The following is a 14,839-nucleotide window of genomic DNA, read 5'->3' as shown; positions in this document are numbered from 1 at the left end:
CTGATCTGGACAAACCCTACTTGTTAGAAGGGGCCCATTACAATAAGCTGATCAGAAAGTGTCCCTCTCCTGGGAACCTGAGCAATCAGCTGAAATCTCTGTGGAAACCTGGCAGTAAGTATTCAATTTCCCTACAGCACCACCATTGGGGAAATTGAGCATTACACAGTGTCTACTCAAATTAATGAGTTATCTCTGTAATTCAGGACAGGACAGATCCTCCAGAATGAGATGCTCATTTTAGCAACTCTGGCTAAAAGATGAGAATCCTAAATAGAGGTCCTCCCTCTATTTACTCTCAATTCCCTAATAGAGGATATGAAAATGCATTTTACACAACACTAAGCAGTATTATTTTTAAAGAAAAAACCTGATCCTTATGGATCCATTGACAGATCCTATCTTTTTCTATGAGACTTAAACTGAGTCCAAAGTGTGTCAGTCTTCATCAGTTCAATAATGATTATGATTTTTGGGACTAATGGTGGGGAAAAATTTTTACTCGTCCGTCAAGATCTACTTTGTTTTGTTTGTGTGTTTTATATAGTTGAGATCAAAGAACGACAGGCCAAATAACTAATAGGAATCAATTTTTTAATCAATTTTTAATCAATTTAGATAATTTGTAAAGCAAAAAAAAAAAAAACGTAAAACATATCAAGTGTGAACACACTATAAAACTCCTTGAGTGAGATATTGACTTACAAGTAAACAATGGAAGGAGAGCTAATTGTATATTTTTCAAACATTGACTGACATCTTCCTACCTCTCTGGTTCTTTCTAAGAAGAGTCAGTGTTCCAACGTAGTAATATTCTTCCATAATCAAGAATTTAGGACAATTTTAAAGAGACAGTAAATAATTTTGATCACTTTGATGACTAATGCAACACTGTGTTCCGATCAATGCAATAATTCCATATCTCTATGTATTTGTACAATGTATAAGGTTCATAACATGTATAGTTCAGTGAAATTGAAAAATGTTCAAGGGAAACTAAGAGCTTGTTCATCACTGTTGATTTCTCTTATTATTGGGATAAATAAAATCCTCTTAACATTCTGTATCAACTAGCAACAGAACATAGAGGTGTCAACCAGAGTTTTGGTTTTATGTTGGTTATTATTATTGTTATTATTATCAGTATTATTTGTTCTTAGAGTTGTTATTATACGTCCCCTTCTTCTTTACACAGTTACATAAAGTTGCATCGTTACTTATTTTGATATATACAAATGTACATCAAGCTAAATCTTTCTCAGACCTAGATATTTGACCAAGTGGAAGACAAAACACAAATTCACTGGTCACCTGTTGCCAATTTTGGACTTTTACAAAGTTTCTAGATGAATTATAACTATCAATCATTGTCATTAGATAAGTATCTAGCCCTTTTTAAACCCTGTAATTATATTTGCTATTAGTAGCTTTTAGCAGTAGGGCATTCCATAGGTTTACTACCTTAACTGTAAAGAACACTTTTCTATTGTGATATTTGAATCATATTTTCTGCACACATAAAGAAAGTTCCCTGATCCTTTGTACGCTTCTTAAAGAGGCTCTGTCACCAGATTCTCAAATCCCTATCTCCTATTGCATGTGATCGGCGCTGCAATGTAGAGAACAGTAGCGTTTTTTTTCTTGAAAAACTTTCATTTTTGGCCAAGTTATGAGCTATTTTATATATATGCAAATGAGCTTTGAAATGGACAACTGGGCGTGTTTTTTTTCATATGTCCAACTGGGCGTGTATTGTGTTTTTAAATGGGCGTGTTTACTTGTTTTACTAACTGGGCATTGTGGAGAGAAGTGTATGATGCTGACAAATCAGTGACAAATCTCCATTCATTTACACAGCACATAGTGTTCTTACTAGAACGATGTGCAGCCACATACACAAGTGTCCTTATAATGAATACACATGACCTCCAGCCTGGACGTCACGTGTATTCAGAATTCTGACACTTCTGAATCTTTTCTGTGAGATTCCAGCAAGCCGCGTGTAATCTCGCGAGATTACGAGGTAAACGAGATTTCGTTTCCCTTGCTGGAAATCTCACAGAAAGGATTCAGAAGTGTCAGGATTCTGAATACACATGACGTCCAGGCTGGAGGTAATGTGTATTCATTATCATGACACTTCGGTATGTGGCTGCACATCGTTCTAGTAAGAACACTATGTGCTGTGTAAATGAATGGAGAGGAGTGCATGATGCTGATTGGTCACTGATTCGTCAGCATCATACACTTCTCTCCACAACGCCCAGTTAGTAAAACAAGTAAACACGCCCAGTTAAAAACACAATACACGCCCAGTTGGACATACGAATAAAAACACGCCCAGTTGTCCATTTCAAAGCTCATTTGCATATATATAAAATAGCTCATAACTTGGCCAAAAATGAATGTTTTTTAATAAAAAAACACGTTACTGTTATCTACATTGCAGCGCCGATCACATGCAATAGGAGATAGGGATTTGAGAATCTGGTGACAGAGCCTCTTTAAGGAAAGTGGAAAAACTTTAAAAGTTACATAAATTATTAAAAAACACTAGTTATCTTTAATTACCATTATATTTCCTCTCCTTATGCATTAAAAGGTTGTCTCAACTGGACAATTCCTAACCAAATTCCCTGATATTCCTATTTAAATATCGTGTGAATGTAGAGAGGTATTAACCTGCTGGATCTATTGTTTTAAAATTAAAATAGAAAAAACATCTGAATAATTTGGAGTTAATTGCACACACTTAAAAGTTTTGAAATATTACTATTACTTTGAGTCCTGCACTTATTACTAGTGCTCACTTGCAATACAAACATTACACAAAAAAATATAATCAATAACATATTTCTGAGCAATCCAGAGCATATAAGTAACTTTTCTGTGCCATTGAAGTGTTTTAGATCTATTGCTCTAGTTCATTTTTTTTTTCTGTCTCTTTTAAAATCTGATTCAAGAAGCTATTGATATTTATCCAATTACTTTGTTCCCTTACTTAAAAAATTAAAAATAAATCCCAATCCCTCCATAAGAGGCTGTAGATGTTTATTAGATGTAGTGCAGACAGACAATTTTTGTCCAACCTGCATATTTGGGTATTTTCTCTTCCCTTTGTTGTGGTTTTATATGTGCATTTTTCGCTCTTCGTGGGATGTACCCTCTCACAGCATGCATTCTCACACACAATCTGATGCAGAGTCTCACAAACACTGAGGGAGAGTTACTGCAGCTGCATCCCCCACCTCCCCCCTGCTCCCTGTCTAGTATTTACTGTATTACTCTAGATGGATTTTGTGGTCAGTGTGAAAGTTCCTGAACATTCACAGAGAGCATGCAGGCAGGAAAGGAAGACCAAAGGTTGCTGGAAGGAAGATGTCACTTTCCCCTTATAAGATATATTGCAAAGTTCCATATATCCACATGTACTACCTAAAATGAGACAGAATTAATATGTGAGCCTGACCTGGCCAAACTGTTCAGAAAAAAAAGCAATAGCTGCTTTTATATTTAAATCAATAATCCTGTTACTATATGGTTGGCAAAAGAATAGATACAGGGAAAAAAATATAAAGCAACATAACTGTTCTTCAAGAATAATCAGTAACTGTGACTTTACTGTATTGTTACTAAAATATCTTGGAGTAATTTTATGTGATAGCTGCAAATAAGAAATGTGTCTAGATATAGGACATGTATAGGAATAATGGGGCGTCTTTTTTGTTTTTGTTGCTATAGGAATAATTAATTTGTAATAAGAAAAAGTAGATTTTTGTTAAATATCAGTAGAAATAATATTTTCTCACAGAAAAACTTAGCAAATAAAGTAAGAATTTAACTGATGGAGGTAAGCTATTGTACCTAAAGTAAGATTGCAGCTTCTGCTGCTAACACAAATGTGTACCCCTAATTTATAAACATAGGAATGGGAAAAAAAAGCAATTCCTAATAAAAAATATATGCCATTTTAGTTTTTGTATTTTCGGATATTTAGTACCTAAGAAATATATTTGGATGTAGCATGATAAGTATAATGAATTCTATGTTTTGTCAGCAGGGAATGTTAAAATAACATAAGCAGTTTGCATTTTGAAGTATGATCTAATTCAACATACAGATGCAGCAATCTTTAACATACACAGTGGCAAGAAATTTTGATTTACATTTTTTTATGGTTTTCAATGCGTAATCACGCTGCAGCAAGTTATCAGAGTCAAGATTAAGGATTGCTACATCTGTACACTTTGAAAGATCAGGCCTTTGAACAAGATGATAATGCTCTGTAGTAATCGTAGCAATGCAGTGACAACCATTCATAAAAATAGGGATTTCACCATTAAAAACGAAATAGCCGTTGTTAAAGAGGCTCTGTCACCAGATTTTGCAACCCCTATCTGCTATTGCAGCAGATAGGCGCTGCAAAGTAGATTACAGTAACGTTTTTATTTTTAAAAAACGAGCATTTTTGGCCAAGTTATGACCATTTTTGTAGTTATGCAAATGAGGCTTGCAAAAGTCCAAGTGGGTGTGTTTAAAAGTAAAAGTCCAAGTGGGCGTGTATTATGTGCGTACATCGGGGCGTTTTTAATACTTTCACTAGCTGGGCGCTCTGAAGAGAAGTAACATCCTCTTCTCTTCAGAACGCCCAGCTTCTGACAGTGCAGATCTGTGACGTCACTCACAGGTCCTGCATCGTGACGGCCACATCGGCACCAGAGGCTACAGTTGATTCTGCAGCAGCATCAGCGTTTGCAGGTAAGTCGATCTTACCTGCAAACGCTGATGCTGCTGCAGAATCAACTGTAGCCTCTGGTGCCGATGTGGCCGTCACGATGCAGGACCTGTGAGTGACGTCACAGATCTGCACTGTCAGAAGCTGGGCGTTCTGAAGAGAAGAGGATGTTACTTCTCTTCAGAGCGCCCAGCTAGTGAAAGTATTAAAAACGCCCCGATGTACGCACATAATACACGCCCACTTGGACTTTTACTTTTAAACACGCCCAGTTGTACTTTTGCAAGCCTCATTTGCATAACTACAAAAATGGTCATAACTTGGCCAAAAATGCTCGTTTTTTAAAAATAAAAACGTTACTGTAATCTACATTGCAGCGCCTATCTGCTGCAATAGCAGATAGAGGTTGCAAAATCTGGTGACAGAGCCTCTTTAAGTAAAGCGTGTTTTACACTGGGCAATTATTGGGCAAACGTTCATAGAACGCTCGTTCCAGATAATTGCCCTGTGTAAACAGGGTAGCGATCAGTATGGAGACGAGCAATCGGAGTAACAACCGCTTGTCCCCATCCATAGCTCCTTGTGACAGGAGCAAATGAACGGCGATCAGCGAGCTGTCTCGTTGATCCGTGCTCGCTGCACCTGCCAAAATCGGGCGGTGTAATAGGGGCTTTAGATGTTGTGTGGATCTGATCAATATATGGAAAAAAAACTGTTCAGGTAAACTATTAATAATGTTTTATAACATCAACTAATGAAATTACAATACACATTTTTTTACATGCAGGAACTGAAAGGTCAATGAAGACAAGCAAAGATATTTCAGAATACAGACAAACCAGTTTTATGGATGACAATGACTTGCTAAGGACAGCCTTCAGACCAGTTATAAGGAGGTGAGGCATTGCCAAGCATTATGTTGTATCTCAAGTATATACTGTATATTTAAAGGTAAATGTACCTTTACTCCAAAACATCTGAAATAAAAAATGAAAGATGTAGAAGACAGATGGAAGGAAAAATGACTGCAGGATCTGACTACACTGGGTTTGTTTGCTGTCTGTAACCAGCCTGATATTGTTTCTCGCCTAACAAAGCCAAATGTAGTACTAGGGATGACAAGGATTTGAGGTTGCTCTGCCCTGGACATAGAACACTCCAAAGCTCTCCTTCTGAATGTACCTTAATTCCTCTGAGGATATTACCTGGCAGTGATTAAGTCCCACACAAACCTTACCAAAGTGTCTGGATTGTGAATAGACATCACGTCCTGGCTGGAGGCAATGTCCATTCACTGTCAAGAAACTTCAGTAAAGTTAATGTGGGTGTATGTGACAGCACAGCATGATCTCGCTAGATCACGCTGTGCTGAGTATGAATGGAGAGAAGTGTATGACGCTGATTGGTCAGCATTATACACTCCTCTTTACAACGCCCACTTGGTCAAAAGTTAAAAAATGCCCAGTTGGGCATTAAGAAAGTAATTTGCATAAATCTAAAATTACTCAGAACTTCCTCAAAAATTATCGTTTTATAAAAAACAGTGTTGTTATCTTCATTACAGCACCGATCACATTATGTAGGAGAAAGGTCACATGTGGTGACAGAGCCTCTTTAAACAACAATAGCTCAACAACAATAGTTCAGGCCCATATACTTGTCCACAGGTTTCAATATTATGGTACTTAATGTTCATATAGTAAGGTCCTTTTTACATGGGCCAATGATCGGGCAAATGAGCGTTCGTATGAACACTCGTTCAGAATGATTGCCCTGTGTAAACAGGGCAACGATCAGCTGATAAATGAGCAAACGCTCGTTCATTGGCTGATCGTATAGTTTATGCAGCATTAAATATTATCGATGTTGGCAGTACTTCTACTTGTGTAAACATGTCAATATGATGGAAATGTATGGAGACCAGCGATCACTCCTCCCCCTACATTACTCAGCATTGCTCCTTGTGAAAAGAGCAAACGAGCGCCGATCAACGAGCTATCTCGTCGATCGGTGCTCGTTTTCACGGCCCATATCGGGCCTTGTAGTAGGACCTTTCATTTATTTTACAAATAGAATTCTTCTTTAATATGAAATAACACAAATTAAATGAATACTCATATGTACCATAAAATAGTGCCAAAATAAGACCTCATACAGCAACGTCAATTAAAAATTAAAAAGTTTAACACTGTGTTATTTTTTTACTTTAAGTAAGTCCTAAATTTTGTGCTAATTCATACGTCTTTAAGCAGTTAGAGCTCGTTTATTTATTTATTTTATTCAGAGCTCCAATCCCAGAAAAGTCACAATTTACACAAAAACGTGCATTTTATGCAAAAGTTTTACTTTCTAATTTTACGCCGCCTCTGCTTTTTTGAAAAAAAGAAGATAGGGCCACTGTGGCTTGATACATTTATTATAATTTGCATTCGAAAACTGGCGTAAACCATAGCGCAAGTCTACGCAGGAGCTGGCGTTGATTCAACTTTCTGGCACATGGACGGCCAGAGATGCACATAATTTATTAAGAGGCGCACACCTTAAGGCCCTACTGGACGATTTTGGCCAGTGCAGCGCGAGACGATCAGCGAGACAGTTCGTTAATTGGCACTCATTTGCTCGTGTCACAAGAAGCTATGTATAGGGACGAGCAATCGTTACTCTGATTGCTCGTCCCCATACATTATTATCATGTCGGCAGCGCGTCTCCCTGTTTACACTGGTAGATGTGCTGCCGAAAACAATAATAATTTACTTTTTTAGAAAGATACGATCAGCAGATGAATGAGCGTTTGTTCATTCATCTGCTGATCGCTGCCCTGTTTACACAGGACAATTATCGGGAATGAGCGTTCTATGAACGATCGTTTGCCCGATAATTGCCCAGTGTAAAAACCCCTTTACTCCAACTTTCTTTAGATTAAGATTGGCATATGTTCAATACAAAGGTTTTCCGAAAACCATTAATAATTGAATTTTGACACTAACCTGATTTTTTTTTTTTTTGTACAGATTTATTCACCAGACCTAAAGATGCAACAGTTTTGAAGGATAAGAAATGTGTGTCAAAGAGAGGAACTGGTTCTTCATATTTGAACATTTTAATGGGTACATCTGTCTCTGAGAAATGATCTATACTCATTCTGCCATTGACATGATTATGGTCATCATTAATAGCTCTGCTCCATTGACTGTTGCTGTTTATATTGTTTAAATGAACGCATTATCCCTGATGTCAGAAGATGCACTAAGCACTATGCTAATAAATACCCCAGCTCCCTGTCTATCTAATTGATGGCATATCATTCCTTGCACTTTACTTTGACATAGTCTTCCTTTATAATGTAGCATCAAAGGCGTGATTTGGGGGGAACGAAAGAAAAAAGGAAAGCTGAACAAGTTGCTCTGGTGCCAATTCACGAGCATATTGCATGGTATCAAATGCTCCCCTTTGGACAAATAAGACTTCTTCAGAACTCATTACTTTGTACTGTGCTATATTTTCCTTTATTAAAGATGTAAAAAGTAGCTTATTTTATTGTTATATTCAAACTTGTTTCTTTATGTTAAATGATTAGTTGGTATTTTGTTAATTGTTTTCATGCTTTAGTTATTACATAGAGTTGAGTGTTTCTGACACTTACTATTTCTGCTGAGCATTATACCATCAGAATTATATTGGATATCTGTGAGTTTGTGGTAGCATTTATTGTTTATTGATATATTTATTTATTTGAATATCACTCATTCCTTCCCATCTATAAACATATTTTGGTTTGTTTCAGGATTTGCATGAATTCGTTTTTAATTCCATCATGTCTGTCCTCATTAATACCCTTTAAAGGGCTAAACCATGTTATAAAGTCCTGGTACATCGTAATAAAATGGACATTGATCCTTCTCAGAATAGTTTATCCTTTATAGTTTATTATTTTTCAGTAATGGCTGAATTTGCAGCATTGTGTTATTCAAAGAATTGTTATACAGCTTTTCATAAAATTATATACAGTACATTAAAGAAGTTGTCCAGTCTGGATAACTCTAGCTGAAGACCCACCAGCAATGTAGAACTCTACTTACACCACTGGCAGGAGACATTGTTTGCAGCAGCTCTCTGGCTAACAGAGTGGGGTCCCGAGTTGGGGATCCCCTTTATAATGTCCATATGCCCTTTTGGGGTATACCCAGTGGTGGCTTTACTTGCTTTTTTTTGGCACACCTTGCCAATTCAGTTTTAGCTATGATTTTTTTAAACCTACAGGGAATATATAATGTATTTGATTTTAGTTTAATTAAAGGGAACCTGTCACTAGGTTTGAGATACTAAACCACCAGCCTGTTATTATGTAACTGGGATTTAGTGTTCCAAACAGAGGAACAGCACAACCCAGAGTTCTAAGAAAACGGGTATAGTATTTACTAAAACAGACATGTCAGAAGATTTGACAGGTCCTCTTTAAATATATAGATGATAAACAATGTGTTTGGTCTTTTTTTTAAATTTAGCTATTTATTTCTTATTTATAAAAACTTGCCTGTCCGCTGCCATATAGAAGGTACACACTTCCTTCCTGTTTTGTCTGTATAGATAGTACAGCAGGGTGTGTGTGCTTTATTGCAGCTGTAGTGCATGGAGATCAATAGACAGAGAAATGCTACAGAGTATAACAATCTCCAGGAAGTGATGGAGTACAGCCCGTTCCCCTGCATATGGAGTCTTATCTATGTGTAAAGTTTTGCTATCCTGCCTTATCTAGGCCTCCATTAATATAATAGACCTGTCATTAACTTACCCAACCTCGCCGATCGACTATTCTAGCATGCTGATCAGCACCTGTTTGCTCCATATACACGGAGGAATGATCATGGCTATGTGGAGACAAACGATTATTATTACAATTGTCCCCGTACAGTTTGTATATTGTCGGCAGCACATCCCTTGTTTACACGAAGATGTGCTGCCAACAAAGGATAATTTTTTTGGGCAGCATAAAAGATCCCATAAGCCGCTGAACGAGCATTTCCTTGTTCATCAGCTGATCGGCATAAAAATATATTGGAAAATTGTATAACTGTTAATGATACAAAAAATAACATTAATTTGCTGAAATCTGCAACCCCTCTAAGTGTTTAAAAGTGAAAGAACACCTGCAACATTCTTTTATCACAATATGTAACCACTAGACAGAAAAAAACATGTGGTGAAACTCATCCACCATCTAATGATAATAAGATGATAATTGTCACGATTCTGGGGTATGTGGACCCACTAGGATGCTCCGCCGTAGCGGAGTAGCAGCTGGCCAAACATCAGTCAATGCAAAAGTCTTAGCACAAGAGTACCTGTATGAGAGTCCAGACAAACATGAAATGTAGCTGTCACTTTGGCACAGATGATTCGTGGCACAGATGAGGCTAGGCGTGGCAGATGACACTGGACGTGGTAGATGGCACTGAATGTGGCAGATGACACTGAACGAGGCAGATGACACTAGACAAGGCAGATGAAACAGACACCATTCCAACACTAGACTTCAGCTTAGGAACAAACACAGTTACAGGATACAGAGAAGCAGGATACAACTAAGGGACCATTTGCTTAACTAACATGGGAAGACAACAACAACGCTCGGGCAAGGAGTGGAAGGGTAGAGCCCTTTATATAGTCCAGGGTGTAACAATTTGGGGAACAATTTGCTGGTACGCGCACTGGCCCTTTAAGACTGGGCATGAGCGCGCCCGTGCACCCTAGAGACAGGAGTAGCAGATGCAGCTGCATGTGCTGGCATCTCCTGGGAGGGAGACGTCAGCAAGCCTTCAGTGTCTCGCGGCAGCGGCTGCCTCACCGGGGTGCTGACAGGGTGCCGGAGGTCAGCAACCGCGGGCACAGCAATAATAAGGTGATTCTTCTTATCCTGTGTCTCTATATAAAGCAAAGCATGAAATATCAGTTTACTGTGACTCCTCTAGTAGCCAGTGTGAAAACAATAATATATCAAGATTTATTTTATATTTTCTTTCCATTATTCTGAAGGCAGTACACCCTGTGCTTTCGCACAGCTGATACAGAAGAAAAATAAGCATTAATTCAATCAATTAAGACCCTTATTAGCATCACACACTCCATAAAAGGATCTCTGAGACAATAAGGCATCCATGTTTATATGCAGCAATAATAAAATCTGTTTAGACTCATGAAAATAATTTTGGTGACAAAATTTTACCTTTCCCATATCATCTCCAGGCAGAACCCAATGGGATGTACAAGCAATACAAAAGCAAAAGGGAAGTTATAACCTCTACCAAAGGCCATCTCACCATCAGCTAAGGTGTCCAGCCTGTAATGCCCTGCAAAGGTACATGCAGAAGACCAGGTGACTGTATGACAAATCTGATTCAAAGAAGCTAAGTTTTTCTCCACCTGTGAAGTTGAAACTGAACGAGTAGGGTGAGCTCTTAGTTCACTAGGTCATGGAACTTCTTTAAGGACGTAGTAGGAGCTGTTGTTATCTCTAATTCAGTAGCTAAGGTAAGCCTTGCTAGGTTTTTCACCTGATCAAGGAACTTGGAACTCCAGAAAAAGAGTTCTAGATTTTTTGAACGGCAGACATCTCTCTAGAAAAATCTGAACTGCTCTTTTGACATCCAGAAGGAGAAGCATCTGTTTCCCTGAGGAAGAATTTCACAAGAATCTCAGTAAAAAGATTTCTTGATTTAGATTGTCTTCAGTAGCGACTTTGGGAAGAAACGCTGGAACCCTTCTAAGGACAAGGCAATCAGGACAAAATTTAAGGTAAGGGACCCTACAAGACGAGACAATGCTTGCAATTTCCCTACTCTCTTGCTTGCGAAATTACAAGTAAGATGACAAGTATGTTGTCTGCCGAGAGGGGTTCAAATAGAGAATTACACAAGCTCTTTAAAACGAAAGACAAGTCCCAAGATGAAGATGACACCGAGCATTTTAGAGGAGGTCACAATGTCCTGATAGCCTTAAAGATCCTTCCGATGAGAGTTTGACTGGAAAAGACACCCTGCGAGAAAGAATTAATAGCGGTAAAGTAAACTAGTATTCCATTTTAATCCTTTGTCAAAAACTTGCTGAAGAAATTGCAGAACTTCAGAAACTGATGTAGATTAAACAGAATTTTTAAGGGATCAGGCAGAGAATGTATTCCAAACCCTGGAATACAGTAGACTTTCCAAATGGATGGTCTATGAGAACACAGTAAAGTCGTAATGACTTCTTTAGACTATCCTTTGTCTGTTAAGTTTAGCTTGACAGTTTACAGGCCACCAGGTGGAACTTCTCCAAACTTTTTTCCTCCTGGGCAGTTTCCAAAATCTTCCCCTCGAACGTTCTAACAAAAGGGGAAACCAACTTCTCAGAGGCCAGAAGGAATTACTGCAATTGCCTTGGCTTTTTCATTCCTGTTCTTCTTCAGATTCAGAATTCTTAATATCAGAGGGATCAGAGGAAAAACGTACACCACAACATTTTTTCAGCTGATGGACAGTCCACCAGATGGAAGAGGTGACCCTCCCTGGACAGAGAACAAAATTAGTTGAGGCCATAGCTTCCAGATCTGGATATCTACAAACCTGGTTGTGATTTGACTGAAGACTTCTTGGTTTAGACTCCACTCTGGTGGTTTCAAGAAATTTCTGCTAAACCAATCTCTTGGCAGTTCAGAAGGCCTTTTATGTGGACTGCTGATATTTATAGAAAGTACTCCTTGGCCCACTTCATTATCTTGTGACATTCTTTCATCAAAGATTGACTCCTGGTGCACCCCTGCTTGTTCACATTGAACAAAGTGGCTATGTTATCCAACTTGATGAGGACTCTTTGGTTGTGGAGAATCAGAGTAAATGAAGGAGAGCTCAGCGTACTGCACAAAGCTCCCTGACATTGGATGACATTACTTCTTTTGCCTGAGACCACCGCTGTTCTACCCAATCCGAATCTACATGAGATCCCCATCACTGACTGGAGACATCTGTATTTAGGATAAATACCCGCAGTCGTCTGAAAGACCTCTTGCAGAAGACATGTGAAGGTCAAACCCAACACTTTATATCCACTCTTGTCTGGGTAGATATGGACATCCACTTGTCCAGTCCCTGATGTGAATTGTTCCATTAGCTGAGAATGTCCTCTTGCAGGGTTCTAAAATGAATTCTGGCAGAGTGAACAGCTTCTAGTGTAGAGGTCAAGAGACCCATTATCATCATGGCTTTCTTCACTCGCACTCTGTAATCTCATAATTAACCAAGCTACACTGCTTCTGAGACTGGTGATTCTTCCCTGAGATAATGCCAGTGTTATAGAAATATACTTGATTGTGGAGCCCAGGAAAACAAATTGCCTTGAAGGGGAATGGTGATTCTTCCCTGAGATAATGTCAGTGTTATAGAAATATACTTGATTGTGAAGCCCAGGAAAATAAATTGCCTTGAAGGGGAAAGGTGAGACTTTTTGAGATTGATCAGGAGTCCGTAGGTCGAGAGAGTCTGAATGTTTAGATCTGTATCTGCCTGCAGGAGTACAGGAAAAGAGGCTCTGATGAACCAGTCGTCAAGATAGGGAAATACAAATACTCCTCTTTACCTGAGTAGTGCTGCCAAGACCACAAGAGTAAACACCCGAACCATTCTGATGAGAGCGGACATCTTCTTTGGCACTGTTTAGAATAGATTCTTCTAGAAGTTTTCAGGAAGACATTTTGTGGAAATTATTTTAGCTCTAGGGAGTTCCCTCTCTTAATGGAGGATAACTATCAGATGTAGTGAGTTGCCAAGTTGGAAGAAAGGCTGACAGACGAGTGCCCACATGAGTGGAACTCCTGGCGTCATAACTGTGAAGGTTTGGAGTTTGAAGAGAATAGTTTCTTCTTATAGGAAGAAGTGGAAGCATTGTCTCGCTTTGGTCAAACCTGTATTGTCTTTTAGGTCTAAAATTTCTTCTACCTCTATGAGTTCATCTCCCTTGATCACAAAAGGATCACTGGGAGCTTTGAGAATCTTTTTAACTAAGAACTAAAGAGATTTCTAGGGTAAAAAAGAAGGACACAGAAATTATTTCTTGAAGAGGTGTCCCTTGCCAATTCCTTAAAGAGGTTCTGTCACCACATTATAAGTGCCCTATCTTGTACGTGATGTGATCGGCGCTGTGATGTAGATTACAGAAGTGTTTTTTATTTAGAAAAACAATCATTTTTGATAGAGTTATGACCTACAGTGAAGGAAATAAGTATTTGATCCCTTGCTAATTTTGTAAGTTTGCCCACTGTCAAAGACATGAACAGTCTAGAATTTTTAGGCTAGGTTAATTTTACCAGTGAGAGATAGATTATATTTAAAAAAAAAAAAACTGAAAATCACATTGTCAAAATTATATATATTTATTTGCATTGTGCACAGAGAAATAAGTATTTGATCCCTTTGGCAAACAAGACTTAATACTTGGTGGCAAAACCCTTGTTGGCAAGCACAGCAGTCAGACTTTTTTTGTAGTTGATGATGAGGTTTGCACACATGTTAGATGGAATTTTGGCCCACTCCTATTTGCAGATCATCTGTAAATCATTAAGATTTCGAGGCTGTCGCTTGGCAACTTGGATCTTCAGCTCCCTCCATAAGTTTTCGATGGGATTAAGGTCTGGAGACTGGCTAGGCCACTCCATGACCTTAATGTGCTTCTTTTTGAGCCACTCCTTTGTTGCCTTGGCTGTATGTTTCGGGTAATTGTTGTGCTGGAAGACCCAGCCACGAGCCATTTTTAATGTCCTGGTGGAGGGAAGGAGGTTGTCACTCAGGATTTGACGGTACATGGCTCCATCCATTCTCCCATTGATGCGGTGAAGTAGTCCTGTGCCCTTAGCAGAGAAACACCCCCAAAACATAATGTTTCCACCTCCATGCTTGACAGTGGGGACGGTGTTCTTTGGGTCATAGGCAGCATTTCTCTTCCTCCAAACACGGCGAGTTGAGTTAATGCCAAAGAGCTCAATTTTAGTCTCATCTGACCACAGCACCTTCTCCCAATCACTCTCAGAATCATCCAGATGTTCATTTGCAAACTTCAGACGGGCCTGTACATGT

At 38.7% G+C, this 14,839-nt stretch overlaps 1 protein-coding gene across 1 annotated transcript in view; it reads left to right on the top strand.

Annotated features, from left to right (window-relative positions):
• IRX6 (iroquois homeobox 6) overlaps nt 1–12,611 on the top strand; it is a 37,161-nt gene extending 24,550 nt beyond the window's left edge. Inside the window, exons 6-7 of the mRNA XM_075836743.1 lie at nt 5,523–5,631; nt 12,512–12,611. Coding sequence (XP_075692858.1) covers nt 5,523–5,631; nt 12,512–12,611 — 209 coding nt within the window. The remainder of the gene's footprint in view (nt 1–5,522; nt 5,632–12,511) is intronic.
• Nucleotides 12,612–14,839: the final 2,228 nt, after the last annotated feature.

This window comes from Rhinoderma darwinii, chromosome 9 (assembly GCF_050947455.1).
Source record: "Rhinoderma darwinii isolate aRhiDar2 chromosome 9, aRhiDar2.hap1, whole genome shotgun sequence".
NCBI lineage: Eukaryota > Metazoa > Chordata > Amphibia > Anura > Rhinodermatidae > Rhinoderma > Rhinoderma darwinii.
The sequence above is the reverse complement of the archived record's forward strand: the minus strand, read 5'-3'. Positions and strand labels throughout refer to the sequence as shown.